The sequence below is a fragment of the Plectropomus leopardus genome, chromosome 1 (assembly GCF_026936395.1).
Source record: "Plectropomus leopardus strain MGB_pleo_1.0 chromosome 1, ASM2693639v1, whole genome shotgun sequence".
Lineage (NCBI taxonomy): Eukaryota > Metazoa > Chordata > Actinopteri > Perciformes > Serranidae > Plectropomus > Plectropomus leopardus.
The window spans coordinates 3,143,158-3,163,574 of record NC_142176.1 but is presented as its reverse complement, the minus strand read 5'-3'; the positions used below and the strand labels follow the sequence as shown (position 1 = coordinate 3,163,574).

Genomic DNA, 20,417 nt, shown 5'->3' with positions numbered 1-20,417 from the left:
AGGAAACTGAAAAAATGACAATGTTTTAAATTTGGATTGAGGTTATTTTTTATGCTTTTTATTATGCATGTAAGACTGTTCAAGAAAGAATGTTTTTGGTGATTTGGGTTCACAGAGGCTTTAAAGTTTACCCGTGTGTGTGTGTGTGTGTGTGTGTGTGCTGCAGCAAAGTGGGGGCTCCTTATACACGATACTGGTGGACCTGGTGAGGTGCGGTTTGGGCGACAGTCGGACCTGCCTCAGAGCCGTAACTCTGAGTTTATATGGCAACTCTGTGGTAAGTGTGGCACTCTGTTGTCCACGTCCAACTTTAACATCATGTCATATTTTGCATTTATTCCACATTGTTTTGCTTGTGGCGTTCTTTTGTGTTTGATGGCTCACCTGATAATATCAAAGCCGTGCAACACTCACCAACATGGTGCAACATGCTGGTTAAAACTAAATGAGACCTCTTTTAGTATCTGTGGAAAAACTGTCGACCCTTCTCCATTAATTTAACTCTTTGGTGCGAACAGAAGGCTCATGTTATCCACGTAGAAGGACTCTGTCCCCCTGTCTCTGTGCCAATGAATAGGAGAGGTTGTGTGTTATCTCCATGTAGAAAAAAATCACATACACCATTAGAAGTTCGGTCAGAATATTCTGTGCTTCCTGGCAACCATTTTTTTCCATAGTTGAGGACATCACAGCTGCCAGCAGAACTGTGTGACCCATTTTTTGGAATTGCTTGATTTCATTTTTTTTAATCAAGTTATTTTGATTTAACTGTTGTTTTTTTTTTTTTTTGGCTGTAAAAGTATTGATTATCCAGTGATTGGAAAAGGGGAGGTTGGGTAGGAGCTATTTTCAGATGTGCAATATTGAAACTGCATTTGTTTTCGTTTTTTTGTGATGAATTTAAAAATAAGAAAAGACCTTGTTAAAAACAACAACAACAACAAAAAACAACTAAATAAGAGAATTATTTTCCCTGTGTGATGTAATCTAACAAACGTCTTTCCACAAACTGTCAGGTTGTTAAGATTCAGGCATCCGGGCAGGTCTACGTGAACCAGATTCTTTCTCAGCTTCCTCTGTTCACACGTGAGTTACTTCAAATGATATTACAGAAAAAACAATAAAATGTTTACAGGGTTTTGTATTTGTATAAATGTGATAAATGACACAAACTACATAAAGATCACAATATGAACACGAGGATGGATACAATCTGACATGCACTGAATTTAAGCTCAGTACTTGTACCTCAGTACTTCCTCTGGTATTTTTTCACCGTTTTTTTTCTGCCTCTTGCAGCGGAGCTGGGTGTCTTCAAGCCATCATCTTACTACATCCTCGTGAACATCAAGATGGGCCTTCAAGTGATGGTCCAGCTGGTCCCCATGATGCAGGTCTTTGTCACAGCTCAACCCTCACACAGAGGAACCACTGCTGGTAGGCCTCCACGTCGTAGTTTCAGTGTCTGCAAAACAACGCCAGTATTTATGAGTTGTGAATTAATGAATTAGATCACGCTAAAGGGCAACAACTACTGTATATCCCGTCCTTCTGCTTCCGTTGCATTTTTACAAAGAAACAAACAACCGCCTCCCCCTCTTGAGCAAAAAGTAAAAGCCAAAGCCCTTTTCCTCTTTTTTTTCTCTGGTCATGTAGCACTAATTTCAAAAGTATTTGTGTCTTTATACCCCAGTTTTATGAAAGGACCATAGTTCTAGTAGTGAAATAGTTTTTAAATTTCCAAATTTTCAAATTGGTTTAATTTCTTTCAAAAATATAGGAAGTAATCAATGAGCATTGGAGGAAGAAATAACCCAATAACCTGCAAGAAATTATTTTTTAAATAAAGCACAAGACAATTAACTGAAAAATAGATACATAAAGGAAAAAACCTGGAGTGCTTAAAAATTATAATAATTCTGTAAAACAACTTTATATACAGAATTATGATCATAGATCATAGATCACAGAAATCTGTTTTTTGCCTTGCTGATTTCTTCTTCTCTCAGATATTTTTCCCTAGCTTTCTAAAAAATAATTTACATAACAACAGAACATCTTTTACCAAGTTGCAAATTGCCTTTTTTCACATAAAAAAAAGTCAAACAATTGGGTCACAGTTCAAAAGTTTAATTATTTGTCTGACAGCAGCACAATAAAAGTGATGTTGCACTGGCTTTCAATGGGTTAATGTGTGTCAACTTTCCCAACAGGTTTGTGTGGAAACTTCAACAACATAATGAGTGATGACTTCAAGGTGATAAGTGGACTGGTGGAGGGCACCGCCTCAGCGTTCGCCAACTCATGGAAAATGAGAGCCAACTGCCCCGACATTGCACCGCGCCCGCTCGGACACCCCTGTCGCCAGAGCATCAGCAAAGGTACAGCGAGGCTCTCCTCCAACGTCAGTCATAGTTTATCATATGAATATTGGCGGCATGTCTAAGGTCAAATTACTTTTTTGTATAATCTGCAGCCCAATAATAGGTAATATAGCCGTTAATAGCAGTGTTTATGCCATGGTAAAGGTTGTTGCTAAATCCTAAATAAAAGAGATAAGCTGCAATTAAGAAACTGATATTGTAAGCATGTATTTTGTAGGAAAATGTCCCTGAAATATCCTGATAACACCCCAACTTTGAATTGATGATTTATGATTTGGATCTAAATTCAAAATTTATTTTGTAACCTATAAATCATCATTTTAAGGCGATGTTTTGTAATCAGCATGAGGGATTTCCTCTCCTGATCATCAACAGCATCATCTACTGGGCAGAATCTGCTACAGTCGGGGAGACCAGTCAATTATTGATGACTGAATTCACATGAATAAAAACTAAAAGAAAACAAAACAGTCAAATATGTCCACAGCTTCATGCATCATGTTTAACGTAAAAAACATGAATTCGTTGGTCCAAAGTAGATGTAAGAATCTATGTTGGATGTGACATCTAAATAAAACAGATTTTGATTGGCTGATAGTATTTCTGAGTTACAGGTATAGTTATAGTTACAGTTACTTTTAGAGTTATAATAATAGTTATTTTTACGGTTATAGTTATCATTACAGTTACAGCTATAGTTATTGATAAGGTTATGGTTATAGTTAATGTTACAGTTATCGTTATAGTTGTAATTTCTGATGTGGATGGTCATTAACCATGCCATTTTAAGGGTCATATGATGTTTGTAAATCATTTCCTTTCTGTTTCTGTGTCTCAGAGAGTTACGCTCAGTTCTGGTGCTCCAAAATATCGGATCCTGCTGGAGAGTTTGCCTCCTGCCACTATCTCATCAGTCCTGACGCATACAGAGATGTACGTCTGCACACACAAAGCTGCAGTGGCAAGTAAACTGATCTACTGTACCCTTGTAAACGTGTCCACGCCTGCTGTTTCTCCTCACAGAACTGCATGTATGACAGCTGCAACTGCGAGAAAAGTGAGAACTGCATGTGTGCTTCGATGTCCTCATACGTCTTTGCCTGCTCAGCGGCAGGAGTCCACATCACCGGCTGGAGGGACAATATCTGTAGTGAGTAAAACAACAGTTTTGCTTCAGTGTGGTTAGACCAAATCACAATGTTCATCTCAAATATTTTAGGGGTAGAAAACCTTTGTGACACAAACATACATCAAAGCAATGCTGAGAAAATGCTGCCTCAATTGGTTATTTTTAGCCACTTAGAAAAAGGTCCACATAAAAAAATAATATCAGTTTAAATGTATGTTATACGCAGACAGAGTTTCAACTGATCCCTAAGAAGTCTTAAAAGGCATTGAGACAAAAGTCTAAAAAATGCTCAGACATGGGAAGTTAGACTTCTGTTAGAGGTTTTTTGGCATGTCCACCTTGTAGGTGGCTCCAGGGTAGACACAGAATATGCTGCAGGGATTATATATTTCATCTGTCCTGGGAGGGCTTCATGAGCCCCCAGGAGGAGCTGGAAAGTATTCCTGGGAAGGGGGATGTCAGGAGTACTTTGCTCCGCCTGATGGCTCCGCGACCCGGCTCTGCAAAAGGGGATGAACATGGATGGATAAAATTGATTGTCTAGCCAAAAGTGATAGTTGTTGGTAGCGTGATGCCACAGGAATTCAGTCTATAGAGAAAAGCTGTGTTTGTAACTGACAGCCGGTAGCATCAACAAATCAAGAGCTGCATATTTGATAAGGTTAAAGGACCAGGCATCATTTTCTTTCTATTGCAACAACAAACAGTTCTCCTTCATGAATAATCTGGATTGTTGGGCTCATTACTCAAATCTTCTCCCCCTCATCAGCCAAATTCAGCAAATCATGTCCAGCTGGAACAGTGTACGGCTACGACATGACCACCTGCGGTCGCACCTGCCGCTCCCTCAGCCAGCCCGACTACTCCTGCCAGACCAAATTCACCCAGGTGGACGGCTGCGGCTGCGCAGAGGGAACCTACATGAACGAGGAAGGGAAGTGCGTGTCCCGTGGAAGCTGTCCCTGCTACGATAAAGACACCATTATACCAGCTGGACAGGCTGCCGTGAAAGACGGCGTCACATGGTAAATACAGAGCATAATGACAGCAGGAGATGGGCATTATTGGGTCAGGAAATATGAAAAAAAATGTCTCCTGTGTTCACAGTTTCTGTAGGCAAGGAGCTCTCAGCTGCGCAGGATCGAACCTGGGTAGGTTTCCACTTATGATCAAATCTTTATGATTCTAAAAACAAAGTGTTCTGAAAGCTATTGTACTTTATTTCATTTGCACATCAAATGATCTATCAAAGCAAAAGTGTTTTCATTGCAGACTTTTCTAATTACCTGAAATACCACCTCATGAGTGTTAAAACTTTTTTGTTATAAACTTTTTTTTTTTAAATTGATGTGTTTCCATTAGGCATATTTTGTATTTGCAATTTCAGTTTGTGCAATTTGAGGATTAATGTAAACCTGCCTAGTTATGGTGGCGTCATGGACAAAGCACCAGATGGAGATGATGACACCTGTAAGCCAGCAGTGCAAGATCAAGACATCAGATGTGCAAAACAAAACAAAACATATAATGTTGCTTGCAAGTAAAGTTTATGAATCAAGTCAATGAATTGTGTGGTGATATGTAGCCTAACGTATAACTAAAGTGGGCTGGTCTGAGCTGTGAAACTCCCGGGCTGAAAGTCAAACTCCGGCCCTGATTTAGAGGCGAAAAAAAAAAAATCAAGAATCATGCACATGACAATCTGGAATCGACTCTGTCATCAATTCATCCCTCAGGAAAAATATGCCCCTCCCCCATGGTTTACTTTGACTGCGCCAATGCCGACCCTGGGAGCACTGGGACCGAGTGTCAGAAGAGCTGCAGCACTCTGGACATGGCTTGTGTAAGTACAGCACACACACACTCACAGAGCTCAAACACACATGCACAGGCCCTGTTTGGCTCTCACCGCCTTTTCTCCCTCCACAGGTCAGCACGGACTGCATGTCAGGCTGCATGTGCCCCGAAGGCCTGGTGTCAGATGGAGCGGGAGGCTGCGTGAAAGCCGACAACTGTCCGTGCATGCACAATGGAAAGGCCTATCAGGCTGGACAGACTCTGACTGTGAACTGCAACACCTGGTTTGTACACTGCTTTACATTTACACCAGTATAGTACATACCGGGGTACATACAGGGGTTCTTTTTGGGGAGTTTTTCCTTGGGTGATGTGAGGGTCTAAGGGCAGAGGGATGTCATACACTGTAAAGCCCTCTGAGGCAAACCATGTTTTGTGATAATGGGCTATATAAATAAAACTGACTTGACTTGACTTGACCTGCACGAAAATACACACACTAAACCTACGTCTCACAGAGGTTGCTACACAATGATTTCAGATTTCATTTTCATTAGTTCATTTCCTTCATTCATATTTGGTTTATTTGCTCACTTCAGTATGTGGCCTATACATGCCAGTTTAAAGATGGCCTTTTATGAAAACCCAAATATCTACATAAGAAAGAAAAGACACTAGTCAGGACATATGCAGTATATTGTTTCCATAATGACATAAACAAATAACACAACCATTATTTATGAAAAAAAAGTTTGGTGATGCCAAAAATCCAGAGCACATAAGAAATAGAGATTATAGGTCTTAAATTGGTTTACAAGATTAAAAGTTTGTGTCTGGTGTGTGTCTCTTCAGCTACTGCAGTAAAAGGAAGTTCACATGTACCGAAAATGTGTGTGATGGAGTTTGTGGGATCTATGGCGACGGTCACTACACCACCTTTGATGACAAGAGGTTTGACTTCAATGGAGAGTGCGAGTACACACTCCTGCAGGTAAAGAGAAGCTTATTGCCCCAAACCACTTTACACAGCTGAAAACCAATGAATATGTATATGGTTATTTAATAGTGTTGGGGATGGATGACAGTGCTTTTTTTAAAGCCTGATAATCAATAACGTTTGAGGTAATCGATACTGCTATAGATTACCATGGGTCCAATATCATAACTTTATATTACAAGTCACTTCATTTAAATCCAATCACTGCTCTGCACACATCGATTGTCCAATTAAGTTTTTGAATACAACTGAATTGCAAGCTAACAGCTATTAAACCAAGCGAAGAAGAAATCTGGTGGTCAGACATTTTGGCGCACAATGTTTCAATTCTACATATTGCATTATAATAATGCAAAGCTACTGCCCTTTGTTGGTTTCATCACCAACCAGCAAAACTAATCTAGAGAGGTATTTACTGAATGTAAATACTTTGAATGCAGAAAATGCCGACAAGTGACGGATAATGCGGTTGGATTATAATTGCATGCTGTGTCTGCGCTTCACTCAGGACAAATGTGGCGGCATCAGTGGAGACGGCAGCTTTAGGATCGTCACTGAGAACGTTCCCTGTGGATCCACAGGAACCACCTGCTCCAAGAGCATCAAGATCTTCATGGGGGTAAACACAACAAACACACACTGTGCACTGAAGCACTAGACCAGAATATCAAACTAATATTAGTGTTAGGTCCGAGCACGTCAGCAGCCCTCCACAGTCATAATCACGAGTGGGAAATTGGTAAATTTTGATGATACCAATTTGAATATCAATTTGTGTCTGTTTCTTTCAATACTATTCAATACTATTTTTTCAGTCTTAAATATAAAACAGGTAGCAGGTAAAAACCAGAGATAATAGAAATGATTTGTTGATTTCCTATCCCACCTCCTTTGCAAAACTGGCTAAATTTCTTTCAATTACAAGTAAAGGAGGCAATGAGTAACTTAACAAGAAATTAGCCAAAATTATTTAGGAAAAATGTCTTTAAAAATGGTAAAAATGTAGATGTAACTAACTGTAAATGTATATTTTATATAATTAGTTTCCTGAACATTTTTTTTAATGTTCTTCCTCTCGATTTTCTTTTCTTATATAATAATTTTCGTATTTTTTTTAATTTGCAAGGATATTTCTTGCCAAAATTCTTGCCGCATTTAAAGCCGTGTTTTAAAAAGCGGTAAAATAAATTTGCTCAGCTTTCAAAGGTTTAAATGCATGTGAAAATGTGCATGCATGTGTCTCAGAGTAGCACAGGAAAACTGGTGTCCATCCACATTTCAGTGATTAACTAGAGCAGTAAAAAAATGCGTGTGTGTTTGATTTTGATGCCCACAGGATAGTGAGTACCAGCTGAAAGAAGACGCCTTCCAGATTGTGAAAGGCAGCGGCCAGGTGTTACCTGCTCAGCTAAAAAAAATGGGGATTTACCAGGTGGTGACACTCATGCAGGGGCTTGTGCTCATGTGGGACCAGAGGACGAGTCTTTTCATTAAACTCAGCCCAAAGTTCCAGGTAAACAGTCAAGTATACTTATATTTTGTTGCACAATAATATATATATATTAACTGATATTAGTTCTGTTCTGGTAGTAAATTCTGTCACTGGCTTTGTTCCTCTCAGGGTAAAGTCTGTGGTCTGTGTGGAAACTACGACGGCAACATTAGGAATGACTTCACCACACGCTCTGGGGAGACAGTGGCTGAAGTTACAGACTTTGGTAACAGCTGGAAGCTCTCTTCCACCTGCCCAAATGCCCAACTGATCACTGATCCCTGTTCCTCCAACCGCTACAGAGCAGCCTGGTCCCAGAAACAGTGCAGCATCATCACCAGTGCCACCTTCCAGAGCTGTCATTCACAGGTAAGTACTAGGGCACGATTGATATGGATTTTTTGAGGGCCAGTGCCGATACTGATAGTGATAGGAGTTAAAAACTGTTGTAACCGAAATATCGGCCAATTACATGTTCAAGTTTTAAAACAAGAAAAGAGAAAAGAAAAACTTGCCTCTGTAACCAGAGGTTCTTTTTAATGAAAATGTTTTTTTTTATTGTTTTTTGCACACAGTATATTTCTAGTGGTGTTTGTGGCACCAAATCTGTTTTGTTATTTTTTTTCCTAACCAAAAGCAAGTGGTTTTTGATTCTTACCACACATTCATCACAGTGTTGTTGAGAAATGAAAAGTTTCAACATATTTGAATTTGCATTTTTTTCTGGCGACTGGGTTGTTTGAACTGCACGGGAAATATGTTATATTTTTATTGCCGCTTTATATACAAAGCTCTACGATATGAACAATTGTCCCATTTTTATATACAACCTAATACAACCATCCAAGCTTTGTATACAACCTATTACAATATAAGCAATATAAACTGTGTGTATTGTGTGTTCAAGGTTGACCCTGGTCCTTACTACGATTCTTGCGTGAGAGACTCTTGTGCCTGTGACACCGGTGGGGACTGCGAGTGTCTCTGTACTGCTGTGGCCGCCTACGCAAAGGCTTGTAATGAAGCCGGGGCCTGCATTAGATGGAGAACTCCAAAGCTGTGTCGTAAGTTTTGGCACCGTCACACCAGGAACATCGAAGCTACAGGATTTAGGGATTTGTCGGGCATTGAAGCCAAAAGATTCAAATATGTCTGTCATGTTAACACACTGACATTTGTAACATTATTTTGTCACTTGCAGCTATTTTCTGTGACTATTATAACGCCCCTGATGGCTGTGAGTGGCACTACAAGCCATGTGGAGCTGACTGCATGAAGACATGTAGGAATCCATCAGGAAACTGCTCAAACCTCATCACTGCCCTGGAAGGTACATTGAAAAGATCTTTCGGCATGACTAGCAGAATCTGTGTGTTAAGGTCAGGCTTAACTGGTGGTCCTTTCATTTTTTTGGCTGTTTTTAGTTTTTGATGGACATATTTTTGTGATTCAAACCAATGGCTAAGGGCTTATAGGCTTTATTTTCTTAAATTTTAATTTCTTTTTATTTGTTTTGCGTCTTCAAAGTACTCATTTCCAGGTCGTCAAACATGACCCGCTTTGGTCAGTGGTTCGGTCTGACTACCAACCCAAAGTGTCGGTATTTGACAACCTGGGAATGAAACTCAGCAATCAACGCTCTTTCTTCAGAGTTACATACTTTTATTAATCTGTCTTAAAGCTCTTTTGGCCACTGACCAAAACAAATAAATGATAAATAATAATAAACAAAAAATAGTAGAAGATGGATCAGCAAAGAGAAAAAATCTCATTCAAACTTGCTTTGCTGTTGCTGTGCTGCAATAATGATATTAAAACCCAGTATCCCCATTCCTCAACCGCAGATCTGCACATTTAAAGCCTGAGGTCGTATCTGAAAATGTTCTTACTTAGCAAAAGAAATTCTAGGAAAATTCTAGCAGACTTTTTCCTGAGTGAGGAGGTGTGGTCGGCCCTGTTGGTAGGTGTCATGCATTCTTTTGACAGATGTGATTGGTTGTCACAGACACAGCCTTTTGTTAGCCTGCAAGATGTTGACACCCAGTGGTGAATGAAATGAACTGCATCACAATATGAGACTGTGAAGCTGAAAGTAATGAATAAACTGTTGAAATAACTAGCTAAAAGTAAATGGCAAATGGGTCAAATAGCATTAGTTAAGGATTGATAAGTGTTGAAATAGTTTGCTTAAAGTAACTGGTGAATTGTTGAAATAGCATTAGTTAGCTAAAAGTAATGAATAAACTTTTTTAGCTAAAATGAACTGACATAGTTAAAATGGCATTAGCTAGCAAATGGTAAAAAAAGAGATTAGCATTAGTTAGCTAAAAGCAATGACTAAAACAGCTAAAAGTAATCAAATTGTTGAAATAGCATTAAAAAAGCTAAAAGTAATGAATAAACAGTAAAATATTTCACTAAAAGTAACTGACGAATGGTTCAAATAGTATTATTTAGCTTGAAGTAATGATTTTGAGTTTGATAATAGTGACAGATCAACAGTGGAGGCATCGGACAACTTTTACACAGTTGTGATTTTTCTAAAATGCTTGTTACAACAATCACATTACATATTCATTTACATCCATGTCTTTCTCTGAGGCAGCTGTGGCTCAGAGAGTAGAGGAATGGGTGAAGGAGAGGCAAACTGTACGCTCTTTGGATAAAAGTGTTATTTATTTGTTTACTTGTGTTTCTACTGAGGTTAATCTCACTGTTATAATGGCGTTGCAGGCTGCTATCCACAGTGTCCGCCATCTGAGCCCTACTTTAATGAAGACATCATGAAGTGCGTCCCCTGGAGCCAATGTGGTTGCTATGACGCCCAAGGCAACCATTACAACCCTGGAGATAAGGTTCCATCCGAAAACTGTTACACTTGGTATGTCTCATGCAGAGGACTCATCTTTACACTAAAGGTTTAGCGAGCCCAGTTGCTAGAAACACCCTCACAGGTTGGACAAACCAGAACGTCACATTTGTAAGTTTTATATCATTGGGAGATGGAAGGGATGGTAGATAGTGTGTCACCACTGTTTGAGACAAACAAACAACTAAACCGGTTGTGATTTAGCGCGTTATTACTGTTTTTCAAATGGCTTTTTATGCACAAAAAGTATAGCCAAGTGGTTTGTGCCTTGGCCTAACCATGTTAATGTTAGCATGCTGACACATATCAGCCGCATAACAAATGTATTGCGTCCCTGGTTTTTAGAAATGCACAATGCCAACAGTCTTTGTTTACAGGAGTTGTCCAGCCTGTGGGGATGTTTAGGTACTTTTTTTTCTATTCTGTCTTAAGCCATTGTTTTTTTCTGATTGGCACAAGAATAAAGATTTGACTGCGGTATACACAGCCGTAAAGTTTTACAATATTGTGTCCTGCTTGGGAGCTGGACTCCTCTCTTTTACTAAGCTATTTTTTTCTTATATAATAACCTCAAATGTGTGTATATGCACACATTTTGAGGCAAATGCTCACATATGCACATGTACTGAGGGATTTACTATGTTTGACTTTAAGTACGTTTTGAGTTCATGTGTAAATTGTTTTTTACATGTCACCATGTAATCCCAGGTATGCTCTACTACAGCCACGTCAAAGCAGTATTTCTGTGACGCTTGAAAGATAATGAAAACCAAACATTTTCTGCTTGCAGTTAACATCCTAAGATTTACTTTACATCATGAGATTGAATTGCCGTTGCTCATAACACATAAAATCCCAAACTTTAATGACATGTCTACAATTTCCATTTACTTAAAGCTCCTGTAAAGTCTCTGGAATCGACTGCAGCTACGATGTGAACTGTAAGTACATATTAACAATGACTTTTAATATTTATTTATGTAAATACCAGTACTGTGCAAGTTGCTAAAATTTGACTAATTAGCAAGAGTTACATCTTTCAAAAGTAATTGAATTACTTTTACCATTTGCCGCATATGAAAGTAATTAGGTAATAGAGAAAGTCAATTTTACGTTCTTTTTTAAATGTCTGCTTTATTTTTTAAAAAAGATAAACTGTGCAGGATTTGTCACTTACTAGTTGTAAAAACAAAATTCAAACTTGGGCCCTCTTCTTTGGCACACCGAGACTGAGTAACAATTGAGAGGGATTACTTTTGTGTAAGCCTGTTTATTTTTTTATTTATTTTAATTTAAGAAAAATCCTGAATATTATGCCTTTACAGCACACATAGCCATATTATGTTAGTGTTGCTGTGGAAATTGTGGGGCAAGACAAATGTTAAATTTAATCCATGATTGTACCCATTATCACTATGATAAAAGGTAAGTAGTTAAACCATTAATACACAAACTTTTGATAGGTCTATTTAATATAGCCTCAAGAGGCCTTTAAGTCAAGCAACATAAGACAACTTTTTTAGCAGCATAAAATTAATTACCTGACTCTCAGACATTTGACAGTAATTTCTTGTCAGGATAGGTCTGATGAAATAAAAGTTGTAAATGTTACTTACAAAAAGATAAACACACTCCTTTGTAACCTCAACACTAATTCAAATACTGACCATAGGCTGCAACTTACATTACCTTACTAAACTTGATACTGTTGTACTTGAACTTGTTACTACTGATGCACTGATCAACAAGCATATATATATGTGTGTGTGTGTTTAGAGAGAGAGATAGAGAGAGAGAGAGAGAGAGAGAGACAGAGAAAGTTGACAACAACATACTCTTTATGTGCAGCTTGTAAATGCTACGTTCATGGAAAAACCTATGAATATGGTGAAACAATCTACGACACCACGGATGGGCATGGGAATTGCATCACAGCTGAGTGTGGAACCAACGGAACTATAACGAGAACAATACACCCCTGTGCAACTACCACCACCCCTGGCCCTACAACTACCCCTTTTACATTCAGCACATCTGGACAAACAACTATAGGTAACAAGGGATCCCAGTTTAATTTTACAAATGGTTGTGAAGAAATGCTTGAAAATGCTTATACAAAAGAAAAATATTTTTAAAAGAATTACTTGATGATAAAATCATTGTGAAATTCTAAAAAGATGTACTAATTGTACACTGTGCACACAATGTCTGATTTTTTCAAAAGGTGTTACTACATTACTGCCATCAACAACAATGGGAACCACAACTGGACCCGTAGAAACAACCACATTACATTCAACAACAAGCCCTGAAACAACAGTTGTAACATCAAAACCTTCTGTTGTTACCACAACAACTAAAGTGCCAACAGAAACAACCGTTGGAACCACAGCCAAACCTGGAGAGACTACCACAGCAGAAAAGACAACTACAAAGGCTGAGACAACAGCACCACCAAAAGTCACAACTACCCCAGTTACAGCCTCCACTACAGCTGTTGTTGAAACTACAACCTCTGTGCCAGTTGTCACAACAACAGGCCCTGAAACAACGGTTGTAACATCGAAGCCCTCTGTTGCTACAACAACTAAAGGGCCAACAGAAACAACCGTGGGAACCACAACCAAACCTGCAGAGACAACCGCACCAGAAAAGACAACTATAAAAGTTACAACAACAAAACCACCTAAAGTAGTCACAACAACCCCAGTTACAGCCTCAACTACAGCTGTTGTGGAAACTACAACCTCTGTGCCAGTTGTCACAACAACAGGCCCTGAAACAACAGTTGTAACATCAAAACCTTCTGTTGTTACCACAACAACTAAAGTGCCAACAGAAACAACCGCTGGAACCACAGCCAAACCTGGAGAGACTACCACAGCAGAAAAGACAACTACAAAGGTTGGGACAACAGCACCACCGAAAGTCACAACTACCCCAGTTACAGCCTCCACTACAGCTGTTGTTGAAACTACAACCTCTGTGCCAGTTGTCACAACAACAGGCCCTGAAACAACGGTTGTAACATCGAAGCCCTCTGTTGTTACAACAACAACTAAAGGGCCAACAGAAACAACCGTGGGAACCACAACCAAACCTACAGAGACAACCACACCAGAAAAGACAACTATAAAAGTTACAACAACAAAACCACCTAAAGTAGTCACAACAACCCCAGTTACAGCCTCAACTACAGCTGTTGTGGAAACTACAACCTCTGTGCCAGTTGTCACAACAACAGGCCCTGAAACAACAGTTGTAACATCAAAACCTTCTGTTGTTACCACAACAACTAAAGTGCCAACAGAAACAACCGTTGGAACCACAGCCAAACCTGGAGAGACTACCACAGCAGAAAAGACAACTACAAAGGCTGAGACAACAGCACCACCGAAAGTCACAACTACCCCAGTTACAGCCTCCACTACAGCTGTTGTTGAAACTACAACCTCTGTGCCAGTTGTCACAACAACAGGCCCTGAAACAACGGTTGTAACATCGAAGCCCTCTGTTGCTACAACAACAACTAAAGGGCCAACAGAAACAACCGTGGGAACCACAACCAAACCTGCAGAGACAACCGCACCAGAAAAGACAACTATAAAAGTTACAACAACAAAACCACCTAAAGTAGTCACAACAACCCCAGTTACAGCCTCAACTACAGCTGTTGTGGAAACTACAACCTCTGTGCCAGTTGTCACAACAACAGGCCCTGAAACAACAGTTGTAACATCAAAACCTTCTGTTGTTACCACAACAACTAAAGTGCCAACAGAAACAACCGTTGGAACCACAGCCAAACCTGGAGAGACTACCACAGCAGAAAAGACAACTACAAAGGCTGAGACAACAGCACCACCGAAAGTCACAACTACCCCAGTTACAGCCTCCACTACAGCTGTTGTTGAAACTACAACCTCTGTGCCAGTTGTCACAACAACAGGCCCTGAAACAACGGTTGTAACATCGAAGCCCTCTGTTGCTACAACAACAACTAAAGGGCCAACAGAAACAACCGTGGGAACCACAACCAAACCTGCAGAGACAACCGCACCAGAAAAGACAACTATAAAAGTTACAACAACAAAACCACCTAAAGTAGTCACAACAACCCCAGTTACAGCCTCAACTACAGCTGTTGTGGAAACTACAACCTCTGTGCCAGTTGTCACAACAACAGGCCCTGAAACAACAGTTGTAACATCAAAACCTTCTGTTGTTACCACAACAACTAAAGTGCCAACAGAAACAACCGTTGGAACCACAGCCAAACCTGGAGAGACTACCACAGCAGAAAAGACAACTACAAAGGCTGAGACAACAGCACCACCAAAAGTCACAACTACCCCAGTTACAGCCTCCACTACAGCTGTTGTTGAAACTACAACCTCTGTGCCAGTTGTCACAACAACAGGCCCTGAAACAACGGTTGTAACATCGAAGCCCTCTGTTGCTACAACAACAACTAAAGGGCCAACAGAAACAACCGTGGGAACCACAACCAAACCTGCAGAGACAACCGCACCAGAAAAGACAACTATAAAAGTTACAACAACAAAACCACCTAAAGTAGTCACAACAACCCCAGTTACAGCCTCAACTACAGCTGTTGTGGAAACTACAACCTCTGTGCCAGTTGTCACAACAACAGGCCCTGAAACAACAGTTGTAACATCAAAACCTTCTGTTGTTACCACAACAACTAAAGTGCCAACAGAAACAACCGTTGGAACCACAGCCAAACCTGGAGAGACTACCACAGCAGAAAAGACAACTACAAAGGTTGAGACAACAGCACCACCGAAAGTCACAACTACCCCAGTTACAGCCTCCACTACAGCTGTTGTTGAAACTACAACCTCTGTGCCAGTTGTCACAACAACAGGCCCTGAAACAACGGTTGTAACATCGAAGCCCTCTGTTGCTACAACAACAACTAAAGGGCCAACAGAAACAACCGTGGGAACCACAACCAAACCTGCAGAGACAACCGCACCAGAAAAGACAACTATAAAAGTTACAACAACAAAACCACCTAAAGTAGTCACAACAACCCCAGTTACAGCCTCAACTACAGCTGTTGTGGAAACTACAACCTCTGTGCCAGTTGTCACAACAACAGGCCCTGAAACAACAGTTGTAACATCAAAGCCTTCTGTTGTTACCACAACAACTAAAGTGCCAACAGAAACAACCGCTGGAACCACAGCCAAACCTGGAGAGACTACCACAGCAGAAAAGACAACTACAAAGGCTGAGACAACAGCACCACCGAAAGTCACAACTACCCCAGTTACAGCCTCCACTACAGCTGTTGTTGAAACTACAACCTCTGTGCCAGTTGTCACAACAACAGGCCCTGAAACAACGGTTGTAACATCGAAGCCCTCTGTTGCTACAACAACAACTAAAGGGCCAACAGAAACAACCGTGGGAACCACAACCAAACCTGCAGAGACAACCGCACCAGAAAAGACAACTATAAAAGTTACAACAACAAAACCACCTAAAGTAGTCACAACAACCCCAGTTACAGCCTCAACTACAGCTGTTGTGGAAACTACAACCTCTGTGCCAGTTGTCACAACAACAGGCCCTGAAACAACAGTTGTAACATCAAAACCTTCTGTTGTTACCACAACAACTAAAGTGCCAACAGAAACAACCGTTGGAACCACAGCCAAACCTGGAGAGACTACCACAGCAGAAAAGACAACTACAAAGGTTGAGACAACAGCACCACCGAAAGTCACAACTACCCCAGTTACAGCCTCCACTACAGCTGTTGTTGAAACTACAACCTCTGTGCCAGTTGTCACAACAACAGGCCCTGAAACAACGGTTGTAACATCGAAGCCCTCTGTTGCTACAACAACAACTAAAGGGCCAACAGAAACAACCGTGGGAACCACAACCAAACCTGCAGAGACAACCGCACCAGAAAAGACAACTATAAAAGTTACAACAACAAAACCACCTAAAGTAGTCACAACAACCCCAGTTACAGCCTCAACTACAGCTGTTGTGGAAACTACAACCTCTGTGCCAGTTGTCACAACAACAGGCCCTGAAACAACAGTTGTAACATCAAAGCCTTCTGTTGTTACCACAACAACTAAAGTGCCAACAGAAACAACCGCTGGAACCACAGCCAAACCTGGAGAGACTACCACAGCAGAAAAGACAACTACAAAGGCTGAGACAACAGCACCACCGAAAGTCACAACTACCCCAGTTACAGCCTCCACTACAGCTGTTGTTGAAACTACAACCTCTGTGCCAGTTGTCACAACAACAGGCCCTGAAACAACGGTTGTAACATCGAAGCCCTCTGTTGCTACAACAACAACTAAAGGGCCAACAGAAACAACCGTGGGAACCACAACCAAACCTGCAGAGACAACCGCACCAGAAAAGACAACTATAAAAGTTACAACAACAAAACCACCTAAAGTAGTCACAACAACCCCAGTTACAGCCTCAACTACAGCTGTTGTGGAAACTACAACCTCTGTGCCAGTTGTCACAACAACAGGCCCTGAAACAACAGTTGTAACATCAAAACCTTCTGTTGTTACCACAACAACTAAAGTGCCAACAGAAACAACCGTTGGAACCACAGCCAAACCTGGAGAGACTACCACAGCAGAAAAGACAACTACAAAGGCTGAGACAACAGCACCACCGAAAGTCACAACTACCCCAGTTACAGCCTCCACTACAGCTGTTGTTGAAACTACAACCTCTGTGCCAGTTGTCACAACAACAGGCCCTGAAACAACGGTTGTAACATCGAAGCCCTCTGTTGCTACAACAACAACTAAAGGGCCAACAGAAACAACCGTGGGAACCACAACCAAACCTGCAGAGACAACCGCACCAGAAAAGACAACTATAAAAGTTACAACAACAAAACCACCTAAAGTAGTCACAACAACCCCAGTTACAGCCTCAACTACAGCTGTTGTGGAAACTACAACCTCTGTGCCAGTTGTCACAACAACAGGCCCTGAAACAACAGTTGTAACATCAAAACCTTCTGTTGTTACCACAACAACTAAAGTGCCAACAGAAACAACCGTTGGAACCACAGCCAAACCTGGAGAGACTACCACAGCAGAAAAGACAACTACAAAGGCTGAGACAACAGCACCACCGAAAGTCACAACTACCCCAGTTACAGCCTCCACTACAGCTGTTGTTGAAACTACAACCTCTGTGCCAGTTGTCACAACAACAGGCCCTGAAACAACGGTTGTAACATCGAAGCCCTCTGTTGCTACAACAACAACTAAAGGGCCAACAGAAACAACCGTGGGAACCACAACCAAACCTGCAGAGACAACCGCACCAGAAAAGACAACTATAAAAGTTACAACAACAAAACCACCTAAAGTAGTCACAACAACCCCAGTTACAGCCTCAACTACAGCTGTTGTGGAAACTACAACCTCTGTGCCAGTTGTCACAACAACAGGCCCTGAAACAACAGTTGTAACATCAAAACCTTCTGTTGTTACCACAACAACTAAAGTGCCAACAGAAACAACCGTTGGAACCACAGCCAAACCTGGAGAGACTACCACAGCAGAAAAGACAACTACAAAGGCTGGGACAACAGCACCACCGAAAGTCACAACTACCCCAGTTACAGCCTCCACGACAGCTGTTGTTGAAACTACAACCTCTGTGCCAGTTGTCACAACAACAGGCCCTGAAACAACGGTTGTAACATCGAAGCCCTCTGTTGCTACAACAACAACTAAAGGGCCAACAGAAACAACCGTGGGAACCACAACCAAACCTGCAGAGACAACCGCACCAGAAAAGACAACTATAAAAGTTACAACAACAAAACCACCTAAAGTAGTCACAACAACCCCAGTTACAGCCTCAACTACAGCTGTTGTGGAAACTACAACCTCTGTGCCAGTTGTCACAACAACAGGCCCTGAAACAACAGTTGTAACATCAAAACCTTCTGTTGTTACCACAACAACTAAAGTGCCAACAGAAACAACCGTTGGAACCACAGCCAAACCTGGAGAGACTACCACAGCAGAAAAGACAACTACAAAGGCTGAGACAACAGCACCACCGAAAGTCACAACTACCCCAGTTACAGCCTCCACTACAGCTGTTGTTGAAACTACAACCTCTGTGCCAGTTGTCACAACAACAGGCCCTGAAACAACGGTTGTAACATCGAAGCCCTCTGTTGCTACAACAACAACTAAAGGGCCAACAGAAACAACCGTGGGAACCACAACCAAACCTGCAGAGACAACCGCACCAGAAAAGACAACTATAAAAGTTACAACAACAAAACCACCTAAAGTAGTCACAACAACCCCAGTTACAGCCTCAACTACAGCTGTTGTGGAAACTACAACCTCTGTGCCAGTTGTCACAACAACAGGCCCTGAAACAACAGTTGTAACATCAAAACCTTCTGTTGTTACCACAACAACTAAAGTGCCAACAGAAACAACCGCTGGAACCACAGCCAAACCTGGAGAGACTACCACAGCAGAAAAGACAACTACAAAGGCTGAGACAACAGCACCACCGAAAGTCACAACTACCCCAGTTACAGCCTCCACTACAGCTGTTGTTGAAACTACAACCTCTGTGCCAGTTGTCACAACAACAGGCCCTGAAACAACGGTTGTAACATCGAAGCCCTCTGTTGCTACAACAACAACTAAAGGGCCAACAGAAACAACCGTGGGAACCACAACCAAACCTGCAGAGACAACCGCACCAGAAAAGACAACTATAAAAGTTACAACAACAAAACCACCTAAAGTAGTCACAACAACCCCAGTTACAGCCTCAACTACAGCTGTTGTGGAAACTACAACCTCTGTGCCAGTTGTCACAACAACAGGCCCTGAAACAACAGTTGTAACATCAAAACCTTCTGTTGTTACCACAACAACTAAAGTGCCAACAGAAACAACCGTTGGAACCACAGCCAAACCTGGAGAGACTACCACAGCAGAAAAGACAACTACAAAGGCTGAGACAACAGCACCACCGAAAGTCACAACTACCCCAGTTACAGCCTCCACTACAGCTGTTGTTGAAACTACAACCTCTGTGCCAGTTGTCACAACAACAGGCCCTGAAACAACGGTTGTAACATCGAAGCCCTCTGTTGCTACAACAACAACTAAAGGGCCAACAGAAACAACCGTGGGAACCACAACCAAACCTGCAGAGACAACCGCACCAGAAAAGACAACTATAAAAGTTACAACAACAAAACCACCTAAAGTAGTCACAACAACCCCAGTTACAGCCTCAACTACAGCTGTTGTGGAAACTACAACCTCTGTGCCAGTTGTCACAACAACAGGCCCTGAAACAACAGTTGTAACATCAAAACCTTCTGTTGTTACCACAACAACTAAAGTGCCAACAGAAACAACCGTTGGAACCACAGCCAAACCTGGAGAGACTACCACAGCAGAAAAGACAACTACAAAGGTTGGGACAACAGCACCACCGAAAGTCACAACTACCCCAGTTACAGCCTCCACTACAGCTGTTGTTGAAACTACAACCTCTGTGCCAGTTGTCACAACAACAGGCCCTGAAACAACAGTTGTAACATCAAAACCTTCTGTTGTTACCACAACAACTAAAGTGCCAACAGAAACAACCGTTGGAACCACAACCAAACCTGCAGAGACAACCGCACCAGAAAAGACAACTGCAAAGGTTGGGACAACAGCACC

At 41.3% G+C, this 20,417-nt stretch overlaps 1 protein-coding gene across 1 annotated transcript in view; it reads left to right on the top strand.

The window, feature by feature from the left end:
* The window catches only part of LOC121943637 (uncharacterized), a 57,533-nt gene that overhangs the window by 17,960 nt on the left and 19,156 nt on the right, over window positions 1-20,417 (top strand). The window contains exons 11-30 of the mRNA XM_088082629.1: window positions 167-277; window positions 1,017-1,086; window positions 1,300-1,437; window positions 2,214-2,381; window positions 3,223-3,317; window positions 3,408-3,534; window positions 4,283-4,538; window positions 4,621-4,664; window positions 5,250-5,356; window positions 5,443-5,594; window positions 6,163-6,301; window positions 6,816-6,926; window positions 7,644-7,820; window positions 7,929-8,168; window positions 8,707-8,863; window positions 9,001-9,129; window positions 10,533-10,680; window positions 11,566-11,609; window positions 12,517-12,723; window positions 16,613-20,166. Of these exons, the coding sequence (XP_087938755.1) occupies window positions 167-277; window positions 1,017-1,086; window positions 1,300-1,437; window positions 2,214-2,381; window positions 3,223-3,317; window positions 3,408-3,534; window positions 4,283-4,538; window positions 4,621-4,664; window positions 5,250-5,356; window positions 5,443-5,594; window positions 6,163-6,301; window positions 6,816-6,926; window positions 7,644-7,820; window positions 7,929-8,168; window positions 8,707-8,863; window positions 9,001-9,129; window positions 10,533-10,680; window positions 11,566-11,609; window positions 12,517-12,723; window positions 16,613-20,166 (6,174 nt within the window). The remainder of the gene's footprint in view (window positions 1-166; window positions 278-1,016; window positions 1,087-1,299; window positions 1,438-2,213; window positions 2,382-3,222; window positions 3,318-3,407; window positions 3,535-4,282; window positions 4,539-4,620; window positions 4,665-5,249; window positions 5,357-5,442; window positions 5,595-6,162; window positions 6,302-6,815; window positions 6,927-7,643; window positions 7,821-7,928; window positions 8,169-8,706; window positions 8,864-9,000; window positions 9,130-10,532; window positions 10,681-11,565; window positions 11,610-12,516; window positions 12,724-16,612; window positions 20,167-20,417) is intronic.